Source organism: Centropristis striata, chromosome 15, assembly GCF_030273125.1.
Source record: "Centropristis striata isolate RG_2023a ecotype Rhode Island chromosome 15, C.striata_1.0, whole genome shotgun sequence".
NCBI lineage: Eukaryota > Metazoa > Chordata > Actinopteri > Perciformes > Serranidae > Centropristis > Centropristis striata.
The window spans coordinates 35,085,927-35,111,589 of record NC_081531.1 but is presented as its reverse complement, the minus strand read 5'-3'; the positions used below and the strand labels follow the sequence as shown (position 1 = coordinate 35,111,589).

General features: G+C 39.3%; 1 protein-coding gene across 2 annotated transcripts; it reads left to right on the top strand.

The window, feature by feature from the left end:
- Positions 1-1,999: 1,999 nt before the first annotated feature.
- LOC131986525 (gap junction delta-2 protein-like) lies at positions 2,000-25,064 on the top strand. Of its 2 annotated transcripts, XM_059351520.1 has the most exons (3): positions 2,000-2,115; positions 3,800-3,856; positions 23,557-25,064. In XM_059351520.1, the coding sequence occupies exons 1-3, from the start codon at positions 2,045-2,047 to the stop codon at positions 24,419-24,421; spliced, it is 993 nt and encodes a 330-aa protein (XP_059207503.1). In that variant the 5' UTR covers positions 2,000-2,044; the 3' UTR covers positions 24,422-25,064. The 2 variants fall into 2 exon arrangements, with proteins under 2 accessions (XP_059207503.1, XP_059207504.1); XM_059351521.1 differs by lacking the exon at positions 3,800-3,856 and having other exon boundaries at positions 2,025-2,115.
- Positions 25,065-25,663: the final 599 nt, after the last annotated feature.

The following is a 25,663-nucleotide window of genomic DNA, read 5'->3' as shown; positions in this document are numbered from 1 at the left end:
ACTTAGATAAAGATACTCATACGCATGTATTCGCCTGCTGTGTAGGCACATTTTAATTACACTCCTTACATCTGCCTGTGTGTAATGGAGGGAGACCATCCCATTTCCACACCACCACCTTAATATAAATCTAATGAATGCAGCTTTCAATGTCACAGCAAAGTACAATACAGTGCTCATCTCTCCTGAGAGGGAAGGGAGCATGGGGGCTGTAATGGAGGATGGGGGAAATGGGCAGAAAGAGAAGATGAGGAGAGGAAATACAGGATGGGCTCGAGGGTTGGGTCAGGGTAAAATAGGTGTGTTGTCATTCCTAATACAGTACGATGGAGAAAGGGGGGAGGTAGATGGGGGATGGGGTGGAGCAGAGGCACAATTCAGCTGTATTCCTCCTCCTGGAAGCATGGGCTGGATGATGTGTGACAGAGAGTGAGCAAAGAGAGGAAGAGAGCGTTTAAAGTCGGGGAAACACCGCTGAGCTCCCAGACTGGAACAAAGGATTGCACAGAGACAGGGCAGAAGGCACGGTTAGATCTCGAATCCCTTTTTTCTGTGCAACATCACATCAGGCAGGAACAGACACAGCAGTACAGTGGGAGGCATTCTTGCAAGCATAAGTAAAGCAGCGATCAGGGTAGCAATCCAAGCACATTTACCAGAGGAAGGAGGGCGGGAGGCAGGCAGAGGGAGGAGAGAGAGGAGATCTATGAGAAGAGGAGGGGGGGGGGGGTGTTGCATGCTCGCAGAGTGTGACAGAGATAGAGCGATTCCATGAGCGAGAACAGAGAAAGAGAGGGAGAGCACAAAGCAGAGATGGGGACCGAACACTGAGATAGAGGTTGTTGGCAAGACTGAGATCTGCACAGAAACGTGAGCAAAGGAGGGGAAGGAGGAAGAGAGTGGAGGTTGAAGGAGAGCAGGAGGAGGGGGAGAGAGGGATGCAAGATGATGGAGCCCAGAAATAGGCATCACAGGACAGCTTTTCTTCCCTGCTTTCTGCGGCAGACATGACTCTGGGCATTGGACTGTGCTGAAATTAGCCAGGGGGACAACACAGGACAGCAGGTCTGCAGCACACTGCCTTGGTTCAGCCTCACTGGATGCAGCAAGGCAGCTGATTTATTACTGAGGGGCTGGGTGGCAGCGTGTTTGCGTGTGCGGCTCTGAGTGTGTATGTGTGTGTGTGTATGCAGGTTTTTATGGGTCCTTGTAGCGCTCGGAGCTGTGGGAGCGACCATTCCTCCAGTCGTAAAATGACATTCAGCAGGCAGGAGCTTTGTGTGCTGGTGTGGATCTGCAGTCCTCAGTAGGAAGTGGGAGAGTGGGATTCAGAGCTGTCATCGAGTGCAAGTGTGTGTGTTTACAGTGCTGTTCTTAGCTGAGGTGAGCCAAGGAGGATCAGCTATATGCAGTGTGTGTGTTTAGGTTAGAGTAGCAAGGGTGCAGCAAAGGCAAAGATCCTACACAATGCAAGGACGAGCGCAGAGCAGCACTGATGGCAGGGAGTGCAGGTAAAGTACAAGGAGTGCCCTGGGGGTAGGGTGGAGGACGGACGGACGCTGGGACAGAAGGAGGAAGAAAAGAGCAGAGAGGCAAATGGAAAAGAGAGGGTGATCATGGCTGTCATACAGTGAGCTATAGCATATGCTGTAGCGCAGAACAGAGTGGTGCGGCAGGGGGGGAGGACAAGCATCACCGCACAGGGGAGGGGGAGAAGGGGAAGAGGCAGAGGGAGAGAGGAGGGGGAGGCAATCAGCTCAGCACCTCTCCTCCACCAGGAGGAGGAGAAGCACAGCGGGACAGGCCCGGGAGAAGACACTCAGTCAGAGACGCACTGACAAGCGTCCAGGTCAACGTGTAGAGGTCATAAGTGAGCTGGTGCGGGGACGGGGGACCGGTGTCCCCCCGCTGGTCGGCAGGTCCACGAGAGAGAGAGCAGGCCGGTCCTGAAAGGAAGGAGCAGGAGTCCGCCGGAGAAAGGGGGGGGGGGGGTCGCTTCCCCGAGTCGTTCTACTCCTGACAGCCCTACCACCTCTCCACCACCATGGGGGAATGGACCATCCTGGAGAGGCTGCTGGAGGCGGCCGTCCAGCAGCACTCTACTATGATCGGAAGGTAAGACACTGATGGTTTGTGTGAAGTTTACATTTTTTTTGCTTTTGTTTCTCCTGGCGAGCTGTGTGTTTTTATGTCCAATATAGTGTATGAGGTGATAAACCCCCCTCCTCAGGCTTGTCCCAGTGCTCTCCTCTGTTCTACAGTCCCCCACAGTCATCACTGCGCCCCCCATCCTTTCCTCCTCCTTGCTCTCCTCACCCTTATCCTCGACACCCATCATTAGTTAGGGGCTAAACTAATTGCACATAATCAATAGCGGGCTTTACTTGGCATTATGGTTAATACAGAGAGGTTCCCGTGTTGATACTACCTAATAGCCAAGCTATTGATAGATTATGCTTGATGCTGTTGGCCACAGACCAATAGGACAGAAGGAGGAGAGGGGAGTGGGAGTGAGAGGCGAACAGAGGTGCGGAAGATGAAAGGATGATGAACAAGCAGGTGTGGAAGGTAGAATCAAAGGGGGAGTAAATGGCTCTGAACTCTGTGTGAACCTGAGAAAAAAAACATTCACTTTGCTCTTATCAGCAGACAATTATTTGCATCATAGAGAAAGTCTGATTAGATCTTTTCTCATATTTTGTTTGTGGTGGTTCGTGGTGGAGGGTTGAACAGATGAGCTCTTAGTTTGATTAGCAGTGGAGACATGCCATGGAGACATGCTGTAAAATCTGTGTGAAAAAAATGTGCTCCACATCATCTCTGTGATTAATTAAATGCAAAAGTGGAATTTTCCACCCATTAAGCACAATCCAAATGTCACGCAGGGATGCTCATTTGCAAAAGTGAGTCAAAGTGGTTTAGCCGGTGAAACCCGAATGTATAGATCTGTAATTTTAAAAAATTGCTTTTCAGAAGAAAAAAATTAAAGCCATGAAAGATGATGAATTTGACTGCACTGCTGTGCTCATTAACCCAGACCTCAGGTAGTCCGCAACAAGGGCATGGCCTAACCTTCTCTCTGCTCCACTGGATGTTTGTGAGTGTTCCTGTGTGTGTCTGTGTGTAAGTTAAAGGAGTGAAAATTGGCTCATGCCTTTACTGACTACACAAAGCACTGTGCGCATAGAACCATTCATCTACCTGCTTTAAAGATTGTACCTGCATTAGAGCAACAGAGATGATGTGAGCCGCATTACAGCAAAACTTCTCTTGATCACAGATCTGAAACGATGTGCGATGGAGATTTTCCTTCCAATCAAACACTACACCAAGTCATTTCAGTGATTCCTCTGTGGTAGAAAGTGCCTCAAATAATGAAATCACCTGGTCTAGTCCTCAGATGGAATGAAAACCTGCATATAGCATGTTGACTTGATTTAAAGATGCATTAAGCAATATTTTGTGCCATTTATTATACGACTCCGTCCTGCGTTTGGGATTGGTAGTACTGCCGGTATCTCACTATGAAGCTCTACAGAGCTTTCAGACATTTTCAGCTCGTTGTTTTGGTTTCCTGGAGCGACAAAACCAAAACAATGACGGGTTGTATAAGTGTGGGCAACCAGCTCCCAACACAGAAGCTAAAACAGGCTAATTGTATGCTGGGCGCGAAACAGCAAAGAGCCGAAGTAACTGGTGAAGAAAATTTCGCACACCAAAATCAAACGATATTTCACTCGTGCGTTGGACGACCAAACAAGGGCTAAATGCCAGTGAATATTGGAATTACATTCAACAGGTGGCCAGAAAAAGGAGACGAAAGGGATGTCCGTGTTGCTCTGTTTCTGCTGGATTTGTAAGTAGGCAACTGTTTGCTAACATGTTAGCCCATAACAACATCATAAGCTAATTGCTAACTGTTGTGAAAATGTTCTGGAGTCTTTCCGCCCCCTAGTGGTCAAAAAATTACTTAATGCAGCTTTAAAATCCAGTCCTGGCAGCTGAATCAGTATCACCCTGTGAGCACAGGGTGCAAAGAATGCTGAAAAATCAATCTTTGGATGATTCAATGACTGTAAGCCTACAGTTTTTTTCAGAGGCACCGAAGCAACTCTCAATTTGTCTGCTACCTCTTTCAAAAGTCATAATGAGTTATGATGTAACAAGCTTTCTCTTTTATGCTTGATTTGAGCTATTTGTTGATCATGCACGTCACTGGTTGAACATTTAAAAAAAGGTTACCTGAAAACCTAATATAGATTTAGTCTTCTTTTCTGTCTCAATTTAGAATTTGTGCACCAGTGTTTGTTTTTCATATGATAGAATCTACTAGATTAATTACCCGCTGTGTTAAAGCTTCCAAACATTCGATAGTGGAATGATATTATGAGCCAGTAAAATAATCCCCTCATGCAGTCAGTAGTTTGTGTGATGTCCAGGACACTAGCTATGTGCTATAGTGAAATGCTCTGTAAATGATCCCTATGTGTTTTGGCTTCCCTCAGACTGTGTTTGTCCTACAAGGCTCTGTAGTTGACCCTAGGGCATTAGCTGTAACATTAGCTGCTTTCCAATGAGGTTCCCTCTTTCTACTCTGCTTGTCTATGCTATGTGAGTCCACAAAAAGTGTCTTTGGAATCACTTTGTCCAGTATTTTGTGAGTATTTCAGGCTGTAGATCCCTTAGTTTGCAGATTTTAATGTGTCCCTGTTAGCTAGCTTGTTTGCAGGATATCTTTTGAAAAAATAAATTGGAGAATTCTCATGCCGTTTGGTGGACAGAGAGACCTCGGTATAGGGATAGTGGTGGTCTGGATCTTGGCTTTTTTTCCCTGTAGACAGACATTTTTAGACAGTAGACACTCTTAAGTCACTCGTAGCAATAACACAAAAAATACTAAAGATAAAGACTTGATTCCTAATCCTAAGCATGTGTCCGCATGGTCAGGAAATCAATGACACTTAACATTTAAATAATCAGAATGATGTTTTTGGATGTACCAGCAAGTTGGAGAATTGTTCACCACTGGCACAGTTTTGTGCTGTAAAAAGATGCCTCCTAGATTGTTAATGAGCAACTCCACACTAAATCATGTATGGAGCCAAAATTGTTGCACTGACCTCTATGGGTTGAAAGGTTCAAGTCTGTCGCACCACTGACCACACCCAACAACACACAGTTGGGTGTGGTCAGGTGTGGTCTCTTGCACTCGTGAACACAACCAACTGTGATGTAGTGTTTGCACTGTTGTGCAGAGTGAAGTCCTGCACTTCACCGGGTGTGGCCGGAGCATGCAGCAACTGCTATAGATGGCATCATATGTAGGACGTTGAGCCTGTGTGTAGTTTATCTGAGAGAGTTTATTTGCATGTGTGCGCTTGCAGTTCAAAAGGATGCCGTTCCAAAGGACAGAACAGTGGTGTCTCCCCATGGCTGAAAAGTCTCCCCTGCATCAAAACTTTGGAACATGGTTTGCATGTCAGTCATCTGTTTGAGTGCCAACCCTCTCTCTTGCAACGTGAGGATGTAGCTCCACTACAGTCAGATAGCATTGTCATCTAGCTACAATTAAGCTGAGTCTTAATTGTAGGTGTTAAGCTAACCTATGCCCCGGCATAGGATAGATAATTAGCCCAGGCATACATAACAGAGTAAAAAATAGAAATGTCCACGCAGTGGCATAGGTTAGCTTAATTATGGTGTTTGAAAGAGACAGACAAATTGAGAGTTGCTTCTGTGCCTCTGACTAACCACAGGTGGCTTGCATTATTATGACTCATTCAAAGATTAATGTGTGTGTGTACTGTGTATTGTGATTTCCATGCGCCTGACTTCTAACTGGACAATGTACAGTGTGTGCATGAATAACCAATAACTGTAATCATGATTACACAGTCAAAGGAATCATTGTCAAGGCTGCATTAACCTCATTCACTTTGCCCAAACCAAATATGGTGTTATTCACAGTTTTAATGACCGTGGGGCTTTCAGCATTAGATAACTGACTGTTTAGTATGTCCTGTAAAATGACTCTTAGTGTGTTAATTGAAGAAATTAATTAATTGATAATCAGTTTCTATTCTTAATGGACATACATTACCTACATACTTACACACATATTCTAGGTGTATAAAATAAAAAATTCCACCTTACAAAGATTTTTGGACCGATTCAATGAGAATTTGTAGAGAAACATAGTTGTTACAAATATTCCTACAAATATTTCTTTGCAGAGACTTTGTTGATGTTTCCACTCAGCAGCTACAGATAATCATACTTTATAAATACTTCTATGAACCTGAGATTTGTCACCAAAATTAATAAATTGTTTCTGTGTCGATAAGCTGATGATGCACTGTTGTATTTGTTTAAATTACAACACCAACAGCCTTGACAATGTTGTCTTATATGTCTCAAAATGTTGTACACATAATGACTAATTAACATTTAGTACAGAAAATATATTTTTCATAACAACAGGTTTGCACTAGAGGTTTGTTGGTAGGTCTGGTGAAGAACTTTAGAGTAGAATCATGAACAAAAAGCCACATCTTGTTATTGCAATTAAAAGTGCTGCTTTCATTATTTATTTTCTTTTACTTTCAACCTTTTTATTAATCTTGCTTATCAGACTGGTATTTAAAATCCTTGACAATATACATTCTCTCACATAAAACTGTCAGCAGCGGTATAATATCTTCTTTCCCCCCATGTTTTCAGTAATAAAATGTTTAATTAATGTTATGTGAAGAAACCCTCTCTAAAAAAAGAGATTTCTTGTTCATAATATGAGAAAAAAAAGAAAAAAAGCCTTTAAAGATATGCATTGTAAAATGCCATACATTTTGAGACAACAATTATTTTTTAGTTTTTAAGTTTTCCGAAATGTTATGTTTAAACTTGAATGGAGCATTATTAATGCAAACTTTTGCGCAATTTAGAATAAATCTACAGATGAAAATAGACAAGCAAATAAAGACCTAAATTATATTAAGTATTTCAGATTTTTTTTTTCTACTAATCTGAAAAAAAGTGCATGAAAAAATGTATGTAAGAATAAAAATGATATGAAATGCACAACAGAACGCTTCACACACACACACACACACACACACACACTTACCATCAAATAACAGTAAACAACCATAAGTTATTTTACAGCTATTTCCTTTAAAAATATGGATAATATACAGTAAATATCTGTATTTAAAATCTGTAGCATGAGAAAACTTTTTTTATATGATGGTAAGTGTTTTGCAACTTTTTATGCCAGCATTTTTTCTACATTTAATTTAAAGTTTTACTTTCAGAAAACAGAAAGTTGCATTCATTTTACATTCAATTTTTGTATATTTTTTTACATAGAGTTTACTCTAATTTTACATTCAAGACCATTAAGCAATTGAATAATACAGTACAACACACACAAAAAACCCATCAATGAATACTTTTTTTCCAGTTAATGAAAAAGCAAGAAAATAATAACTTACAGTGCAGTTCATACTACATATTTTCATATTTTGAACGTGGTGCTCAGGTGTTTAGCGGGCCACAGGTGTGCTTGTATGTGTGTTGTACCATGAGAAGATGAAGCCTTTAGGTTTACACCTTGCAGGTAGGAAGGATGGAAGGAAGGAACAAGGAAGGAAGGAAGGAATTAAGGAAGGAAGGAAGTTTGTTGATGCATCTTCTCTCTACACTGCAATGCTGTAGTGAGGTCAGTGCCAAAGACAAGCAGAGCGGAAAAAAAGAGGCAGAGATAATGGAGGACTAGAGTGATCTAAGGAAGATAAAATAATAAAGGCTGCCGGATGGAAGGGTAGAGAGGAAAGGATGTGAGCTGTCGAACAAAACGGGCACAGAGGAGACAGAGGAAGGAAGAGAAGTTTTTCCTCTGCAGAGGTTCAGAGCGGTGAATCTGTGTCAGAGCTCCTTCGGACTGACCTGCTGCTAAGGACACAGGCTGCACAAACTCAATATGTGTCCTCCGCATTGATGAGGATATCTAAAAATACACAAGACCTTTATGTTTTTTAATTCCAAACTCCAACATTCAATATGCAGCTCTCATTAAAAGATGAGGACGATGCAATCCTGAGAGAAATTACATGCAATATTCACCATCTATGCAAAGACAGCGGTGCAGGTTTGGCTGAATAAACAATAAGACGCAAAAGAGAACAAACTCTCCATGTATTTTGCATCACATTTCATTCACTGCATTTCAGTCAGATTTTAAGAAAATAGAATGTGTTCATTTTTTATTCATGTACTGCATAAAAAAAATCTATATCCATTTACTTTTTATTTGTTTTTTCCCGCATAACAAAGTTAACCCATCAATTATTTACCATCTATCGCCACACACTTCAGCATCATAAGTACTTCATAAAATCTTAATATGTTATGTGGCCCTTGTTGCAACTTGAGACTGATGTCAAGTCATCATTAAAAATGAATGCGGATTTGTCCAACCTTTTAATGTAATGGACAAAGTGATGTATAAAATACCTTGTTGCTCTTTAACTCTGTTTGCTAAAAACAACAGCACGCCCTAAAAGGATCAAATATATCCTGATATCCTTTAAAAGCAAAAATACAGATGACAATCTGCCTAAAAGTTGTTTTGTTGTTGTGCACACTTCTGCGTTCTCTCTCTACTTTGCTTAAATAGGTCAGGATATCCACAAGACGGAGGTACCCTACTTCGAGAAGGGCACCCTACTTCTCCCAAAATAATTTGAGATGTAGGAATGCTCTGTTTTAATTGAGGACGTCATCCGACAATGGCCATGTCATTTCAGTCAACCACAACTAAAAGAGGGGAAATTACTGTTTATGTTAACCCTCTAGAGACTTTAGGGTGTTTTTGCTCTTTTTACATTTTACTCACTGTGGCCTTGTATTTCACTAATATATATATATATATATATATATATATATATATATATATATATGCCCATTAGAGCAGCTATTCTCAATCTTGGGGTCGGGACCCCAATTGGGTTCGCGAGATGATTTCTGGGGGTCGCCAAATCATTTTGGAAGTCAGTTCTGTCTCCACTGTGTTAATGTGTTTTAGTTTTTTTGGTCACTTAATGTCTTTTTTTTGGGGTCATTTTGTGTCTTTCTTTGATCATTTTCTGGTCAATTTGTGTCTTTTTTGGTCATTTTGTTTCCTTTTTTTGGTCATTTTGTGTCTTTTTTAGGTAATTTTTTTCTTTTTTGGGTAATTTTGTGTCTTTTTTTGGTCATTTTGTGTCTTTTTTAGGTAATTTTTTTCTTTTTTGGGTCATTTTGTGTCTTTTTTTGGGTCATTTTGTGTCTTTTCTGGTCATTTTGTGTCTTTTTTGGTCATTTTGTTTCCTTTTTTTGGTCATTTTGTTTCTTTTTTGTATGATCTGAACTGTGCTTGTGAGATTCTGTTCAGTGAGCGGGGGTCACAGACAACATGCATGTTAAATTGGGGGTCGCGACTCAAAAAGGTTGAGAACTACTGCATTAGAGTCCATGAACCCAAGAAGACTGACAGATGACTGACATGCAACCCAAGAATATATAAATTAAAAAAATATATTTTTGGGGACATGTGAATTAATGAAGTGATTTTGACAAAAAAATCACAATTTCAGCCTTGGTTTTGGTTACTATCAGATCAGATAATAGGATCAAGGAAGCTAATCTGATAAACATTTAGAAACATTTGTTGGGTGTAAATTCCTGCATCCAGGAATATCTTCCCTCAAACCCTCACAAAAAATGAGCACGGGCTTCATCCTCTCTACTGCTGAACCAGAATATATTTCATGTATCATTAATAATAAGCTCCTGGGATAAAATCTATACAATCTGAGAAGATTGTGTTGCAAAGCAAAACAGAGGCAGCAATATATCAGCATTTGACAGGATTAGTAATCCATCATCCTTTGGCGAGGAGCAGCACTGTCTTTCAAATTAAACCATTTTTCTGCACATCTAGAGTTGTCATTAGTTTATTTGTGTAGCAATCCCTGATGTTGAATGTTATTGATTAAACTGTTCGACAGGGGGATTTTGCCAGTAAAGCTGAGCTCAGCTTTCATTCAGCGCAGGCTATTATTCATCTGAGCAAAACATTGATGGGGTGTGAATGAGCTTTACCGGCCGTGTAATGTTTCCCTATACATAGCTTAAATGCTCTTTATTTTCCCATGTTTTAAACCATTAATTAAATAGGTTAGGACAGGATTTCTTTACCTTTAATTACCTACGGGCCTGTTTTTGGGCACAATGTTTGGTTCTATTTTCAAGTAAAATATACAGAGGTATGATTTTTTATTTTGCAATAAACAATAAATATATGAATCTTAATAAAAATTGTATTAACCCTCTGAATCTCGAGCCTGTTTTCAAGGTTTCAGTGGGTTAGCATGTAATGTTATTTTACCACTGAAGTACATTTACTCAAGTATGTGTACTTTACCAATTTAAAATGATTATTATGACATTTCTTGTTTAACTTAAACATGATAACTGTATATTGAATAGTGTAAATGAGCCCTATCTTCACACAATCAAATGCAGCTTACTGAAATGCATCAATACAAATAATCTAATAATGAATTTAGAATATATAAAACTATCTGAGTGGGTATATTCTGCATAATGAGTACTCTTACTTTTGATACTTTAAGTACATTCTGATGCTGATACTTTTGTACACTGCAAAAAAAGAAAAGTTGGGTGAACTCAAAATTTCAAGGCAACAAACTTCGATAAAATTTTAAGTTGGACAATTAAACTAAATATTTTAAGTTTTGTTTTTGAGTTTGCTCAACTCTGAATTCAGATTTTTGTCAACTCAACTGTAAGTTGTACTAACTTATAATTTTACATTGTCCTTACTTCTGCTAACTTCTGCAATGCAATGTGCTGAATTGGCACGATTGTAACGCCGCTATGAAATGTCAGCTAATGTTGCGACCACAATTTTGAATTAGCATTGATGCGCTAATGGCTACTCTTGTAGCTGTAACAAGCAGCGCCGCTAGCATCAGTTAGCCGCTAGCATCAGTTAGCCACTGGCATCAGTTAGTCGCTAGCATCAGTTAGCCGCTAGCATCAGTTAGCCACTGGCATCAGTTAGCCGCTAGCATCAGTTAGCCGCAAGCATCAGTTAGCTGCTAGCTTTCGCTAATGACCGAATTTCCCAACAAAGAAATAAGAGTTAGCAGAACTATTGTCCCTTGTTTTGAACCCCAACTTAAAGATATAAGTAACAACAACTCACCAACTTCTTTTTGAGCAGACAACTGGCTTTCTTTGTTGTGCAAACTTACATTATTGCCCTAAATGTCAATCATTTATATTTCCAAGTTTTACCAACTAAAATCACTGTTTTAGTCCAAAAAACACAAGTTGGCTTTTTTGCAGTGTACTTGTACGAGTACAGTTCAGAAAAGGTTTGCAGGACTTTACTTGTAGTGGAGTAATTCTCCAGTTTGATGTCGATAAGTCACATGACGAGGGCTTTTAAGAGTTAATTTTGTGTGATGGAAACGGCCCAGCCTCCTTACAGTATTTTATTTTTCTGTTTGAAACACAGTTCTTATTGTACTCAAAGAGCTGCAGTTAAACCGGAGCACATTGTACCGACATGGCTTCACCTCCTCAGCCGTAATGGTCACTGACTCGGCTGACTGGTCATTGCCCCACTTGGCCAGCTTGTGTAGAACAAAGTCAAAGATGGAGGATTCAAGACTGTAGAAAGAAATCTGACCCGACACAAACAAGAAATGTTTATAAATGTTTTTGTTCTGAGAGAATAATCCATTTCCAACTGTCTATTAGGATTACTTCATCAGTAATCATGAAACAAATGGATAAGCATTGACTATTAAGAGAAAAAAGCTTTGCTATTACTGCTGAGAATAATAATAAAGATATTAATGAAGTGTATCTTTGCTGCTGAATTAAAAACAATTGCAACAACAACAAAATTGCAGGCTGTAAATCCAAAAACAACGAGCTAAAAGATGCTGTAAAGGGCTCTGCAGAGATTCACATTACACATTGGCATTTCCATATAATAACATTAATAGGGTAATTTATTTTACTTATAGATATGACCATGAAACTTCCCCAGTTTGTGATTTGCATTAGGACAATATTTTTTTTGCATTACAAGTTTTCTGAAATTGTATGTTAAGATATGCAAATGAGGCGTGAACTCTGGAAAAATTACTAAAATTTCCATATATTTCCAGGGCATTAATCTGAACATTGGATAAAGCAAATTTCAAAGGTATTATTTTATTTTGTTACTGTCAAAATCACTTTTTTCTACATTCCTCATTTAAAATTTCACCAAAAATAAACCATTTGGGATAACTAGATCTTGTTAAAAACATTCAGTTCATAAAAAAAGACACTGTTAAACAGTTTTTATTCACATTATCTATCGTTTGGTTCAAAATCTACTCAACATCCACATAAACGATGTACATGGCATTTTTGGGTCTAATTTGTTGTTATATGTTTTGCGTACAGCTCCAGTTAAACACATAAAAGTGTAAACTGTACAAACAGGAAACATCAGGTTTAGTTGTCAGTCTGTCAGAATCAAAGAGAAAGGGATTCTCTCTCGTCTCACCATTATCTGTGTGAGTCACTGCAGGGCTGGCAGCCACTCAGCTGATTCATGTCCTCAGTAGACCACAAAGCAACTCACTTTTCTTGAGAATATTTTTCCACTGCAGCTACACCTGAATCAAAGGTGCCTATATAAGTCCAGGCATGTTGAAAGGAAACACAAAGTTTAGAATTCAGAGAGTTTAACTTTTCTTAAAGAGACTTATTTCTGCAAACTTGTGGTCAAAATATATTTTTTAAAGTAACTGTGTCTCAATTTGGATACTTTTGTTAGAACAATATGTACACAATGCACTTACTTAGGAAGTACATGCATTTCAACAGGGAAGTATTCTTGCAAGGATGTTATGCACTTAACTTTTACATTATACTCACTATGGCCTTGTATTTCACTGCAATATATATATATATAAATATATATATATATATAGTATATTAATATATAACTGCAGCTCTAAGTAAACAGATTTTCAGTGAATATTTGTCACGTGATCGTTCCTCTCAGCAGAATCAATCATGGCAGAATTTAATGTTTTTAACAGGATCTAGTTATTAAAAACAGTTTATTTTTGGGAGAGATTTAAATGGTACATGTAGGATAAAGTGATTTTGACAGAAGTCTCACAATTTTAAGATTCATTTTGGTTTCTTTTTCTAAGGGATACTTTCGTAACTTGTGGTGCATTCAAGGACTGACAGAAAGGTCACATTACGACAATAATGCCTGTTTTTACAGTTTCTTTCTATGATAAATGGTGTGTTTTTGGCGACTTTGGAGAGTACAAATTGTTTTAAAAAATAGACCTCTTCTATACTTGTGATTCTACACAACAATCATAAAAGCCTTTTCAAACTGTGAATTTCAGAAATGTAATTATCTCACTTGCTCGTTTAACAACTGTGAAAGAAATTACTTCCAGCTGTTTTTGCAGGAATAAAGGAGGAAACAGAGAAGGTTAATTTGGGGAGACGTGACAGATTACTGCCTCAATAGCTGGGATAGATATGAACAGGTTTCCAGTTATGATCATTATTATGATAACAGTTTATTTTTGGGATGGGTTTAAATGAGACGTGCAGAATAAAGTGATTTTGACAGAAATATCACAAATCAAGCTTTGTTTTGGTTTCTTTTTAAAGGGAAACTTTCGTAACCTATGGTGCATTCAATTTCTTTCTAAGATAAACAATGTATTTTTGGTGATATTTCAAATAAAAAGATACATTTCAATGATGGAGGGATTCAAAGTGTTAATATCCACCTACAGTATAATTATACTTTTCCACAAAATTTCCACAAGTTTCCCAAGTTTAAATGAAGACACAGCATCATATTGAGCTAAATTAGGTTACAGACTTGAATGAGTGGGCTGAGTGAAAATAAGTCTAATCTGCTCTGTGTCCCACTGAAAAATAAAATGATCTTCTGTTTGAAGCTGAGTCATCCATTAAAAAAACACACACATGGTACATTTTGTGTTGTCTGTACAGAACCTTTCAGTATGTCTAATACTGGAATAAAAGCCATCCTCTGCTTTTATTTGTAATGTGTTTGTCATGTTCCTGTCATCGCTCTGAATCCTGAAAAGCTGCAACGTGATTTATGGATTATCCTGAAAATGCATATTGATGCAATCAGCAAAATGGGAAATGCTGATACTGTTTATTTGAAGGTTTTTTTGAACTTTCAAGTTATTTTGGAGAAAATACCCAACGCTTAATGTTTGCATCCCTTAGCGAGAGTTGAGATGAAAGGGTAATTTTAGATGAAAGGGTAATTTCAGATGGAATAAAGACAAATGAGATGAAAGGAGGCTGCATCTGGCGTCCTCTGACATCATCACCACGCATGGTTAAGCTGTGCACTGAGTTAATAGAAAAGTTGTGTGTGCGGAATTTCTTCAGACACGAAATCCTCCAGCTGTGTGTCTCTTCTTCAACAAAGGAGAAAATAAAAGTAGATTTTAGGCCATTTTTTTAAATTATTGTGAAGCATCACTTCATAATATTTTTATATAATTTATTATATTTATTATTTATTTATAGTTATTTATTTTACATTTTTTTGTCAGTACATATTTGCATTGTGGTTGTGTGCTCACAATAATTAACACATTTAATATATATCTAATATTTAATATATATTTAATATTTAATATATATATATATATATATTTTATATGCATATTTAATCTTTTATCTCTTATAAATGTTACATTGTGTTCTTTTCACCTCTCTTCTTGTATGTTTGCACATTTTGTTTGTCATACAAAAGCCTTCTCTTTATTATTTTAATAATTATCATAACTCAAAACCTGTTCATATCTATCCCAGCTATTGACGCAGTAATCTGTCACGTCTCCCCAAATTAACCTTCCAACAGCTGGAAGTCATTTCTTTCACAGTTGTTAAACGAGCAAGTGAGATAATTACATTTCTGAAATTCACAGTTTGAAAAGGCTTTTATGATTGTTGTGTAGAATCACAAGTATAGAAGAGGTCTATTTTTTAAAACAATTTGTACTCTCCGTAAAATGTTGCTGGTTGTAATTAACATGTGATTTCTTTAAACGGTCGCCAAAAACACACCATTTATCATAGAAAGAAACTGTAAAAACAGGCATTATTGTCGTAATGTGACCTTTCTGTCAGTCCTTGAATGCACCATAAGTTACGAAAGTATCCCTTAGAAAAAGAAACCAAAATGAAGCTTAAAATTGTGAGATTTCTGTCAAAATCACTTTATTCTACATGTAGATCCTGTTAAAAATATTAAATTCTGCTCCTCAGCGACACTGTGAAGCCATGATTGATTCTGTTGAGACGTGACAAATATTCACTGAAAATCTGTTTACACAGAGCAGAGAGGAGAGGACAGGAGAGGCTGTAAAAATGCAAATAGTTCATTATGTATAGCATGTGGAGACCCAGGTTGTTGTTTTTTTGACACTTGTGGGCACTTGGAAAAGTGTTGTATGTGTAAATTATTCAACTATTTCAGAGAATCAGAAGAAATTCAACCTGTATTTTTCTTTTGTTCATGATTTATGTCATTACAACCGTGTTATTCTGCAGAGAAGACATTTTTTAAGTTGTTCCAGCTTGTAGTCATGACTGTGCTGATTCCATAGAGCTGCAGGACTTCTATATTTTATATATTGCAGTGAAATACAAGGCCACAGTGAGTAAAATGTAGCAAGAGCTAAAAAAAAATGCCCTGAAACAGCTTGTTGGGGTTCAGAGGTTTAAATAAGAGGCCAGAAGTAAGTGAGCCGCCACACAAGTTTAGCTTTATATTACTGTATTGGTCACAGCACCTCAGGCGGTCATACACGTCTGCCTGATAAGTGGGCAAGACCTAAAACTATTAAAACAGTTTGATAGAGGAACATTGGATGAGGGGCGGGAGGAAAGAAATGTCTGCACTCTGATAATTAAGCTGCCTAATTTCTATGCCTGGTAAGGTCTTTATTCATTATGTGCTGCCATCAGCAATCAGTGGAGCTTATTATTGAGAGCGTACGGGCGGGGAGAATATTTTTACTCTCTGCAGATAATGCTGCACTTAGCCAGTCCTTCAGAGAACTGTCAGACATTAACCCTCCTGTTGTCCTCGGGTCGAGGAAGGAAGAAGAGGGAAGGATGCAAAGGGAAGTAAAAAAGGATGGAGGAAAGAAGGAAGGAAAGAAAGAAGGATGGAGTAAGGAAAGAAGAGAGGAGGAAAAGGAGAAAGAATGGAAAGGAGAGAGAAAGGAAGGAGGATGGAGGAAAGAAAGGGGAGGAGGAGAAGAAAGGAAGGAAAAAATAAAGAAGGAAGGAGGGAGAAAAGGAGGGAGGCAGGAAGGAAAGAGGGCAGAAAGGAGGGAGGAAGGAAGGAAAGAGGGCAGAAAGGAAGGAGGAAGGAAAGAAAGGAGGGAAGGAAAGGGGGGCGAGGGAAGGGAAGAAGGAAGGAGGATAGAGGAAGGGATGGAGGCGGGAGGGTTGAAAGAAGGAAGGAAGGAAGGAGGAAAGGAGAGGAAATCAGGAGGGAGGAAGGAAGAGAGAAAGGAAAGGAGATAGCGGAAGGAGGAAAGAAAAGAAGGGAAGGAGGGAGGAAAGGAAGGAAAGAAAGAAAGGAGGGGCGAGGGAAGGAAATAAGGAAGGAGGATAGAGGAGGGAGGAAAGAAGGAAGGAGGAAAGAAGAGAGGAAGGCAGGAGGAGGGAGGAAAGAAGGAATAGTCAAAACAGATTGGAAGGACCCGGAAGGACGACAGGAGGGTTAAGTACATACTGCACAGCATATGTGCAGACATATATGTGTTGACTCATATACAGTAAAGGGTAATTTATATTCACAATGTGTGTATGTGTGTGTGTGTGTGTGTGTGTGTGTGTGTGTGTGTGTGTGTGTGTGTGTGTGTCAATGCATCTGCTGCTGGGCTAGAGGCAATTGTCGTCCCCGGAGGCCGGCATCAGCAGCTGCTGTATGAATGAACGTATGTGTGTGTTTGTGTGTGTGTTCGTGTGTGTGTGTGTGTGTGTGTGTATGTGTGTGTTTGTGTGCGTGAAAGCCTCTGGGAAAGACACAGCCTGCATGTCCAGCCGACACACCAGCTAAAGAGAGCAGCTACCATTACACTATACACACAATCTCACAGGTCAGTCAGCTAAAGCGACACAGGAGAGGAGCATCTTCATCTTCAGTTCCTCCTCGCTGGTCGCTCGTCTGCTGATCGTTTTCACTGTGAGAATTCAAAAATAACTGAGCCCAATCCAGGGATACAGATTAATTTTACTCCAAATCTTATTAAATCTCTGGCAGAGTGTCAGGGATTTAAAAAGTCTCCAAAAAAAACGCCATGATGAGTGTTAGCTGAAGGCGACTAAATGAGTGGTGACTGATGTGGGAGATCATTTAACGGCCATTTAAGGAGCTTTTGGTTTCAGGCAGCATTGTAGTGTCTTTTTCCTCTTTTTTTTTTTTTTTAATACTTTATTGCAAGGCTTCTTACTTTCACAAACATAATGAGTCATTTAGTTTTCTTTACAATATTGTACCTTGCATTTTTCCCCCCTTTTTTCAAGGTATATATTCACAAAGTAAATAACAATAATAATAATAATAATAATAATAGGGTAAACAGACAAACATATATACAAGGCAAACTGGTATTCCCCAAATGAGGATCTCTAAGAAAAGAAATAAACAACAAAACTAATTTAATAAAAAAAAAAGGTAATAATATAATGAAAAAATAAGCGGTGGTGCATGTATGCGTGTTCATGAATCTGTGTGTGTGTGTGTGTGCATGTGTTAGTGTTAGTGTTGGTGTGGGGACCATTTAGTTCATCTCCTTAATTTGATTAAATATTTCCACTGTTTTTACCAGCCTTTCTTTACAGTATAACTTGTTCCAAATATGTATTTGTTCCCTATTTCTAAAAGTTAGTCTTTCCATCTCTAAACTTTGTTCTGCTGTTAATACCCATGCTCTTAATTTTGGTGTATTTGATTGTTTCCATGCTTTAGTCTTTTTCCTCTTTGACGCAGCCGGTGGCCTTATTTTGATATTCTGCCCCCAAAAAATCTTTTCCATCATTAATGGTGGTTATTGAATATTCTGCAGGTTCAGGCTGTCCTGTCCCAATCGGCCCTGACGTACAGTATTGGCTCGTTCCTCCGCAGGACTTAAAACACTGATGTTTGCAGATAACCTTCGTCCACTGCTTTCTGCTAATGCAGCAATCTGCCCCGTGCTGATTATCCTGTTATCCAGCAGTGGAGTACACACACACACACACACACATGGAGACACAAACACACACAGCACAGCACAACACTCAATATTTGCACTGTCTTGGATTTTTTTTAACGACGTAAATCCGCTGGACAAACAAGTGAAGATGGAATATCTGCAGTACGGTACTTAAGGAAAGTTTTCTCTATAACATTTAAGGAAGTCTGACTGTTAAGGTGAACAAAGCTGCAGTAGTCAGCTGGCGTGAAATGGACCTGCAGCACATCAGTTTATTCTCATCTATGGTTTACAGATCTGAAAATATATGTTCTTATGATATCTTACAAAAAAATGACTGCTCTGTGAACGCAGTTTTAAACCCCTGGTTAATGTTGGGACACGGGACTACTTGGTTAGGTTTAGGCAGCAAAACTTTTAGTCAACCCTTTGGATTTTTGGGCTATTTTGTCCGTTTTTGAATCCTTTTCATTCCACCTGTATATACCACTTTAAAAATTTTTTACAATGCCATGTTGGTATCATATTTTTTCAACACAACTTCACCTATATGACCTGATAATTATCTTTTTACTTTGACTTACAGGATCAACATTCTGCTCAATAAAAATGTTACATGTTGGTTACGAATATAAAATATTAGAGGTAAAATGAGAAGAACATATTCTATATATCTATATTTTTATTCTAAATATATTTCACCTTACCTCCAGTTTTACGCTGCCAAAATGGCATGGAGTTTCAAGTCAATACTTTATAAGGAAGCTGAAAACACGCTGCTTCATTTTTAAGTTGTGACGTCATGAAGAAGTCATGTGATCTGACATGCAGAGGGATAACTTTACACCAACTAGTTATATTTAGGAGACATTGACTGTGTTCATTTAGAAAATCCCTTATGACAAGCACTTTTTGTTTCAAACGGGACACAAATAGTGGTCTAAGTCCTTTGTTTGTCCACTACTGATGTGCAGTATGGGGATAGGCAGGCTTGTTTCCAGTGGATTGCAAACTGCTTACACAGAGGTGTTGTATATATTTATATTTGCAGAAATTCCCTGTAAATAAAATGAATACAAACCACCAGTAAGGTCTAAATTATAAAGCATATTTGAGAGAAATTTGACTATTTTAGTGGACATTTATACCCCGAAAGACCTGTCTACTCTGTGAGCTCGAGTCACTGAACAGAGATGTGGATAGCAGGCAGACTTAGTGACATTTAGTTAATGCTATTATGATGTAGTAATTATCAGAGTCACGAGAAGAAGCAGACCTTGAATAGAAAGAGACGGTGAAGCTGTTCGCTTTAAATCCACATCCTGAGCTGCAGACTCTCACACTGATGCTGAACATGAGCTCCTTCCTTCATTATATGAACAAATGTTTGCAAGTAAATAAGCAGTGTCGATCACAGGTTTCTATCTCAGCAAGCAGAATGAGTCAATGAGTCCTCGTGGTGCAGAGAACCGTCAGTGTGAGCCCTTCAGTGTAACTATGGAAGTAAATCTGTGTCATCGGAGTTTGAAATAAAAAAGACGTTGAATTTCTAGCACTGAATATTTATGCATTGAAATTATGTATCTGAATGTTTTTCAACCTTAAAAAATTCAACCTCAAAAAATTCAACCGCAAAAAATTCAACCTAAAAATTAGCGTTTGAATTTTTTGCGGTTGAATTTTTTGCGGTTGAATTTTTTGAGGTTGAATTTTTAACGTTGAAAAACATTCAGATACATAATTTCAATGCATAGGCTAGAAATTCAACCGCAAAAAATTCAACCTCAAAAAATTGAAACGCAAATTTTTAGGTTGAATTTTTTGCGGTTGAATTTTTTGCGGTTGAATTTTTTGAGGTTGAATTTTTTGCGGTTGAATTTTAACGCTGAAAAACATTCAGATACATAATTTCAATGCAGAAATATTCAGTGCTAGAAATTCAACGTCTTTTTTATTTCAAACTCCGATGACACAGATTTACTTCCATATGTAACCCACTGCTGTCAAACAAGCAGTGAAGACAGAAACATGGAGCTCACAGCAGCACAGGACCACTGAAAGAGTGTAAATTACATACACGACCTGCATTTAACCTCCAGTGGACCAAAAGGTGCAGAGAAGCTTTATTCTGTTGTGCTTCCAAACACACTGAGACTCAGTGTAGCGTGTTTGCTCACAGCTGCTCAGAGCGCTGACGACCGGACATGTTTGCCATTTTGCACACACATGGCTGACTCTCCCCTCTTTGTCTCTGTGTCCTCATGTCTGTCTTTCTCACACATACACACAAAAAAATAAACCCACACAGGCATGCTCTTGCAGGTGGAGCAGCGGGAACAGTCCTGCAGCGGAGCGATGCTCTATTTTCAGTCTGTTTCGCGCTCACACGTGTTCCTCTGATACCTCTCACGAGCTGTCTCCTCAATCGACATTTGTCACAATTTACAGAGAGTTTTTCTTCCATATCGAGTCTACACCCCTCTTCTCTCTGTGGAAACAAATCCTCACCTTAGGAACCATAGAAAGCAGGTGTCTGAGGCCTGATTCAATGATACACTATAGACAATATGAACTTTTCCAACATGGTCTCACAGAAATCCGTGGAATAGCCACGGAATCGCTCAAATTTCCGTGAAACTGACACGGATTTCGCTACAATGCAAGTTAATGACAGTCATATCCCGTGGCTGTTCCAACATACAAAGTGATTATGTACATTCACTGAGTGAAGATTTAGAAAATAAAACATATATTTCTCGCTAGAAATGTGATCAAAATCCATTTTTATGCAGAAACTAAGTCAAAATATTGATTTTTCACTAAAAATGAGAGAACTGTCCGCCATGTTTTTCGTTCTGACCGCCGGGACCTTGAAAGTCACGTGACTTGGAACAAACCAATAGGAACAAATATCCATGGAATAGCCACGGGATATGACTGTCATTAACTTGCATTGTAGCGAAATCCGTGTCAGTTTCACGGAAATTTGAGGGATTCCGTGGCTATTCCACGGATTTTGAGTTAAGCGAAATCCGTGGCTATTTCACGGATTTCTGTGAGACCAGGTTCAACTTTTCATGTGCACATTTAAAATGCAAGATGAATTAAAAGGCTGTTGTCACATGTAGCTGACATTTACCCCGCTTGTTCTCACCCACCTGGGGCCACCTCCCATCTATCTCCGTCCCTCCAGTTGCCTCGGGTGACTTCTTATGCTGGGAAACGAGTGTGTTCGAGGTAATTGGCTCCTCCACGCAGGGAGCATGCACATCCACTGCATTGTGGCATAAATACCAGGGAGCCCCATGATGTGCAGGCTTTCCTCGCTCATTAGAAAGAGCTGACAGTGCAGCCCTAAAGCCCCAGTCCTCCTCCGCAGTGCTCAGGCTGGATCGACACCAGAAGATAACAGCACACAGCACACCAGTCTCTCAGAGGCCTTGAAAAGCAGCCACACTGTTCTCTGGATGCTCCAGCCCCTGGACACACATCTCTGGCACTGCAGTGAAGCACTAATGAGGCTCAATGGGAAGATTTTAGAAGATGCCACCTGTATGGTTCAGCACTCTGCTGCTAATAACCAGGACTCAAACTAAGACTCTGGGAATAGAGACGCTGCCTCCAAGACTAAACGGAAAACACAGTTTTTTTAGCTGTGCCTTTCAGTAGTCTGGTCTGCTGTTCATAATTATTATTATTTCTATTTTTTGCAACTCTTGTCTTTTACAAGAAGGAACAAGATTATTATTATTCTAAAAAAATGCAGGTAACACTTTACAATAACCAACTAAGTAATGTTTATAGATGGTTTATAAACCAATTATTAACCATTTACAAAATTCTATACATATTTATTCTTTAAATGTTTTCTAACAATTTCTTAAAGGTATAAGAATAATTTTGAAATAATTTACATACTTAATATGGTGTTAAAAATGTTATAATGAGTGCAAAACTATTAATAAACTAATAATATAATGTAATTGTTTGTTTATGGTGAAGTAAATATCAATTTACATTAATATACCATCTATTAAAAAAAATGTATAGTTCAACATTAATACATTTTCTATTTACCATTCTAAATGGCCTATATACGGTTTATAAATGATGATTAAACATTAATAAGCTATCTGTTTACCATTTATAAATGGTCTATTTACCATCTATAAATTATGGTTATTGTAAAGTGTTACCAAAATGCATTATAAATTAATATTTTAATGAACACATATAAGTGAGTAAGGGGAAAATAAAAATAATACATGAATAAAATAATATTACAAATGAAATAATATAGATTAAAAAATAAAAATAAATAAAAAACATTCAAAAATTTCAAAAATGTATCAATATGATTGTGGTTTAGTTTAAGTCATATGTCTGAATTCTTCTAAACTTAATTATTCAAATTTCACTTTGATGTTTTGTCTTAACACTATACACATGGCTGCCTCTTCTGTAAAAGCTCATGTGTTGTACAGCACATTTAGGGATTGAAATGTGCCATGCATAATATAATATAATATAAATAAGGTTGTGCTTGCTTGCTCTGTTTCAGGTTTCAGGCCACTGAAAAAATAAATATTTTGTAAGGCAGCTTTGCAACAATGACGATATTTGTAATAGAATACGATGTATCGAAAAAATGCTAAAAATGTATTTCTCAACACTGTTCCCTAAATGAGCATAGCAGTCACTGTTAAAGCATAAGTGTGCAGCCACACACACACTGACTGTTGTTCCGTTTCAGCTCCACAGTGAAGATAAGTGTGAAATCACCTTTATCTTCCGACGACCTCCTGTTGTTAGTCTCTTATGATTGTTCATGTGTGCATGCTATCTAGAGCACAACTCTACCATCCTACGGTGTTGTTTGTCACAGCAGCTGAGTGATTACACATGCAAACACACACACACACACACACACACACACTGATGCATGAACCTACCGATGCACACACACACACGCACACAAACACTGGCAAAGAGATCTGTTTTCTTTCTGTTGCTCTGCAATGGTTTTAGGGTGCAAAGTGATCAAATCAGTTTTTATTCTTTAACCAATCAACTTTAAACAGATATTTCCTGAATCTCCTGAATGCATTTGTTCCTCACTAACTGACATTATCTGTCTCTCTTTCACCCCCTCCCCTTCCTGCCCTTTCCTCCTCCTTCTGTCTCTCTGCAGGATCTTGCTGACAGTGGTGGTGATTTTCCGTATCCTTATAGTCGGCATAGTGGGGGAGAAGGTGTACGAGGATGAGCAAATCATGTTCATCTGCAACACCATGCAGCCCGGCTGCAACCAGGCCTGCTACGACAAGGCCTTCCCCATCTCACACATCCGCTACTGGGTCTTTCAGATCATCCTGGTGTGCACGCCCAGCTTGTGCTTCATCACATATTCTGTCCACCAGTCTGCCAAAGCGCGGGACCGAAGCTACTCTCTCCTGCATCCTTACATGGACCATCACGGTCACGGTCACCACGGCCGCCATCACGACCACCACGCTCGCAAGCTTCACTCTCGCAACATCAACGGCATCCTGGTGCACCCCGACAGCAGCAAGGAGGAACACGACTGCCTGGAAGTCAAGGAGATCCCCAACGGCCCCCGGGGGCTCCCTCAAACACACAAGAGTTCCAAAGTGCGGCGACAGGAAGGCATCTCCCGTTTCTACGTCATCCAGGTGGTGTTCCGCAACGCGCTGGAGATCGGCTTCTTGGCGGGCCAGTACTTCCTGTATGGCTTCAACGTGCCAGGGATGTTTGAGTGCGATCGCTACCCGTGTGTGAAGGAGGTGGAGTGTTACGTGTCTCGTCCTACAGAAAAGACCGTGTTTCTGGTCTTTATGTTTGCCGTGAGCGGCATATGTGTGCTGCTCAACCTGGCTGAGCTCAACCACCTGGGCTGGAGGAAGATAAAGACGGCCATGCGAGGGGTGCAGGCCCGGAGGAAGTCCATCTGTGAAGTGCGCAAGAAGGATGTTTCACACCTGTCCCAGGCCCCAAACCTGGGCAGGACCCAGTCTAGTGAGTCAGCCTACGTCTGACAGAGGCTTCTCTGCCTGGGGGATCGAGGACCTCGAACATTTTGGAGAAGAGCTTTTCCCTGGTCCAGGACCCCCAATCATTAGGGCACAAAACTCACCACTGCATTATTATTCAGGAGCACAGATAGACTCTGTGTAGTCATGACAAAGCATCAATTCACAAAGTAGAGACACGTCAAGAGAGGAGAATCACCTTCCTAAAAACTGTAACAAAGCTTACACCTAAAGCTGACATGATGGAGAGTTCTGCTCTGCCTAGGTGACACTAGGTGCCTTCAAACAGATAAAACTGAGCAGTTACTAATTATATTAAAATACTGTAAAGATAGTCTGAGGTTGAATTATCTGAAGTTCTTTATTATTTGCCTTTGCTGTAGGTCAGAAATAATCCCCTGATTTTCCAATTATGTGTGCTTATGCAAGAGCTTAAGCGTGTGCATGCATACGCATGTGTGCGGGAAAAAAAAGCCAATGTCTGACTTAAGTCAGAAAATTGAATGCTAAACTAATCCAAGCTACAGAGAGAAAGATATTATTTCTATTATATGTGTTATTTCGCGTTGTCGAGTAAAGTCACTCGGCGGACAAACAAGCACCTTTTTCAACAAGAAACAAAGTCAGACAGAAAAACCAACAGTAGAAACTGGAGTATTTGATGTCAGCGTACCAGGCTTTTTTCATAAAAAATGTCACTCCTCTTTATATGTTTGTGTCATTAGGTGCCAATCAGACGGCAGACTGACATTGCCTGGGAGCTTTTGTTCAAAGCGAGACACATGGTGCATTGAAGATGAGTTAGAGTTACTTTCCAACACTGTGTCACGCACCACAATGCTCTCAATGCCTGCAAGGCACAATGTTTACTCTCAGAAACCACTGAAAACAGTCGAGACTGAAGTGTGCCAGCGTTTCCACTTTGCGATCGCTGTCTGAGGGGCTGAATGGAGTTATATAAAGATTTGTATTCAGTTAAACAGGAAAAAGTATTGTAGTCACAAATATTTTAACATGTAACCTCAAGCTTTTTTCACAAGCAGATTTGGTGCCATATTTCAAAGTTACTGTACATAGATGATATGTAATAATAACACGTAGCCTTTTCCCTATGCGGTGTAGACGGGCTTCACTTGGACGGGGTAATGAAGATTAATCATAGATTGCCAGCTTTAACAGTATGTATTATTAATGTGCCCTTTGTTAAGCCTCCACCCTCTAATGGAGATCATATGTTCCAAAAAAGTG

Excerpts from the sequence above, each read along its gene's own strand:
- LOC131986525 (XM_059351520.1), top strand. The coding sequence starts at position 2,045 with ATGGGGGAATGGACCATCCTGGAGAGGCTGCTGGAGGCGGCCGTCCAG. Across the intron at positions 2,116-3,799 it reads CACTCTACTATGATCGGAAG|GTGGCCAGAAAAAGGAGACG; the intron begins GTAAGACACTGA and ends TACATTCAACAG. Across the intron at positions 3,857-23,556 it reads GCTCTGTTTCTGCTGGATTT|GATCTTGCTGACAGTGGTGG; the intron begins GTAAGTAGGCAA and ends GTCTCTCTGCAG.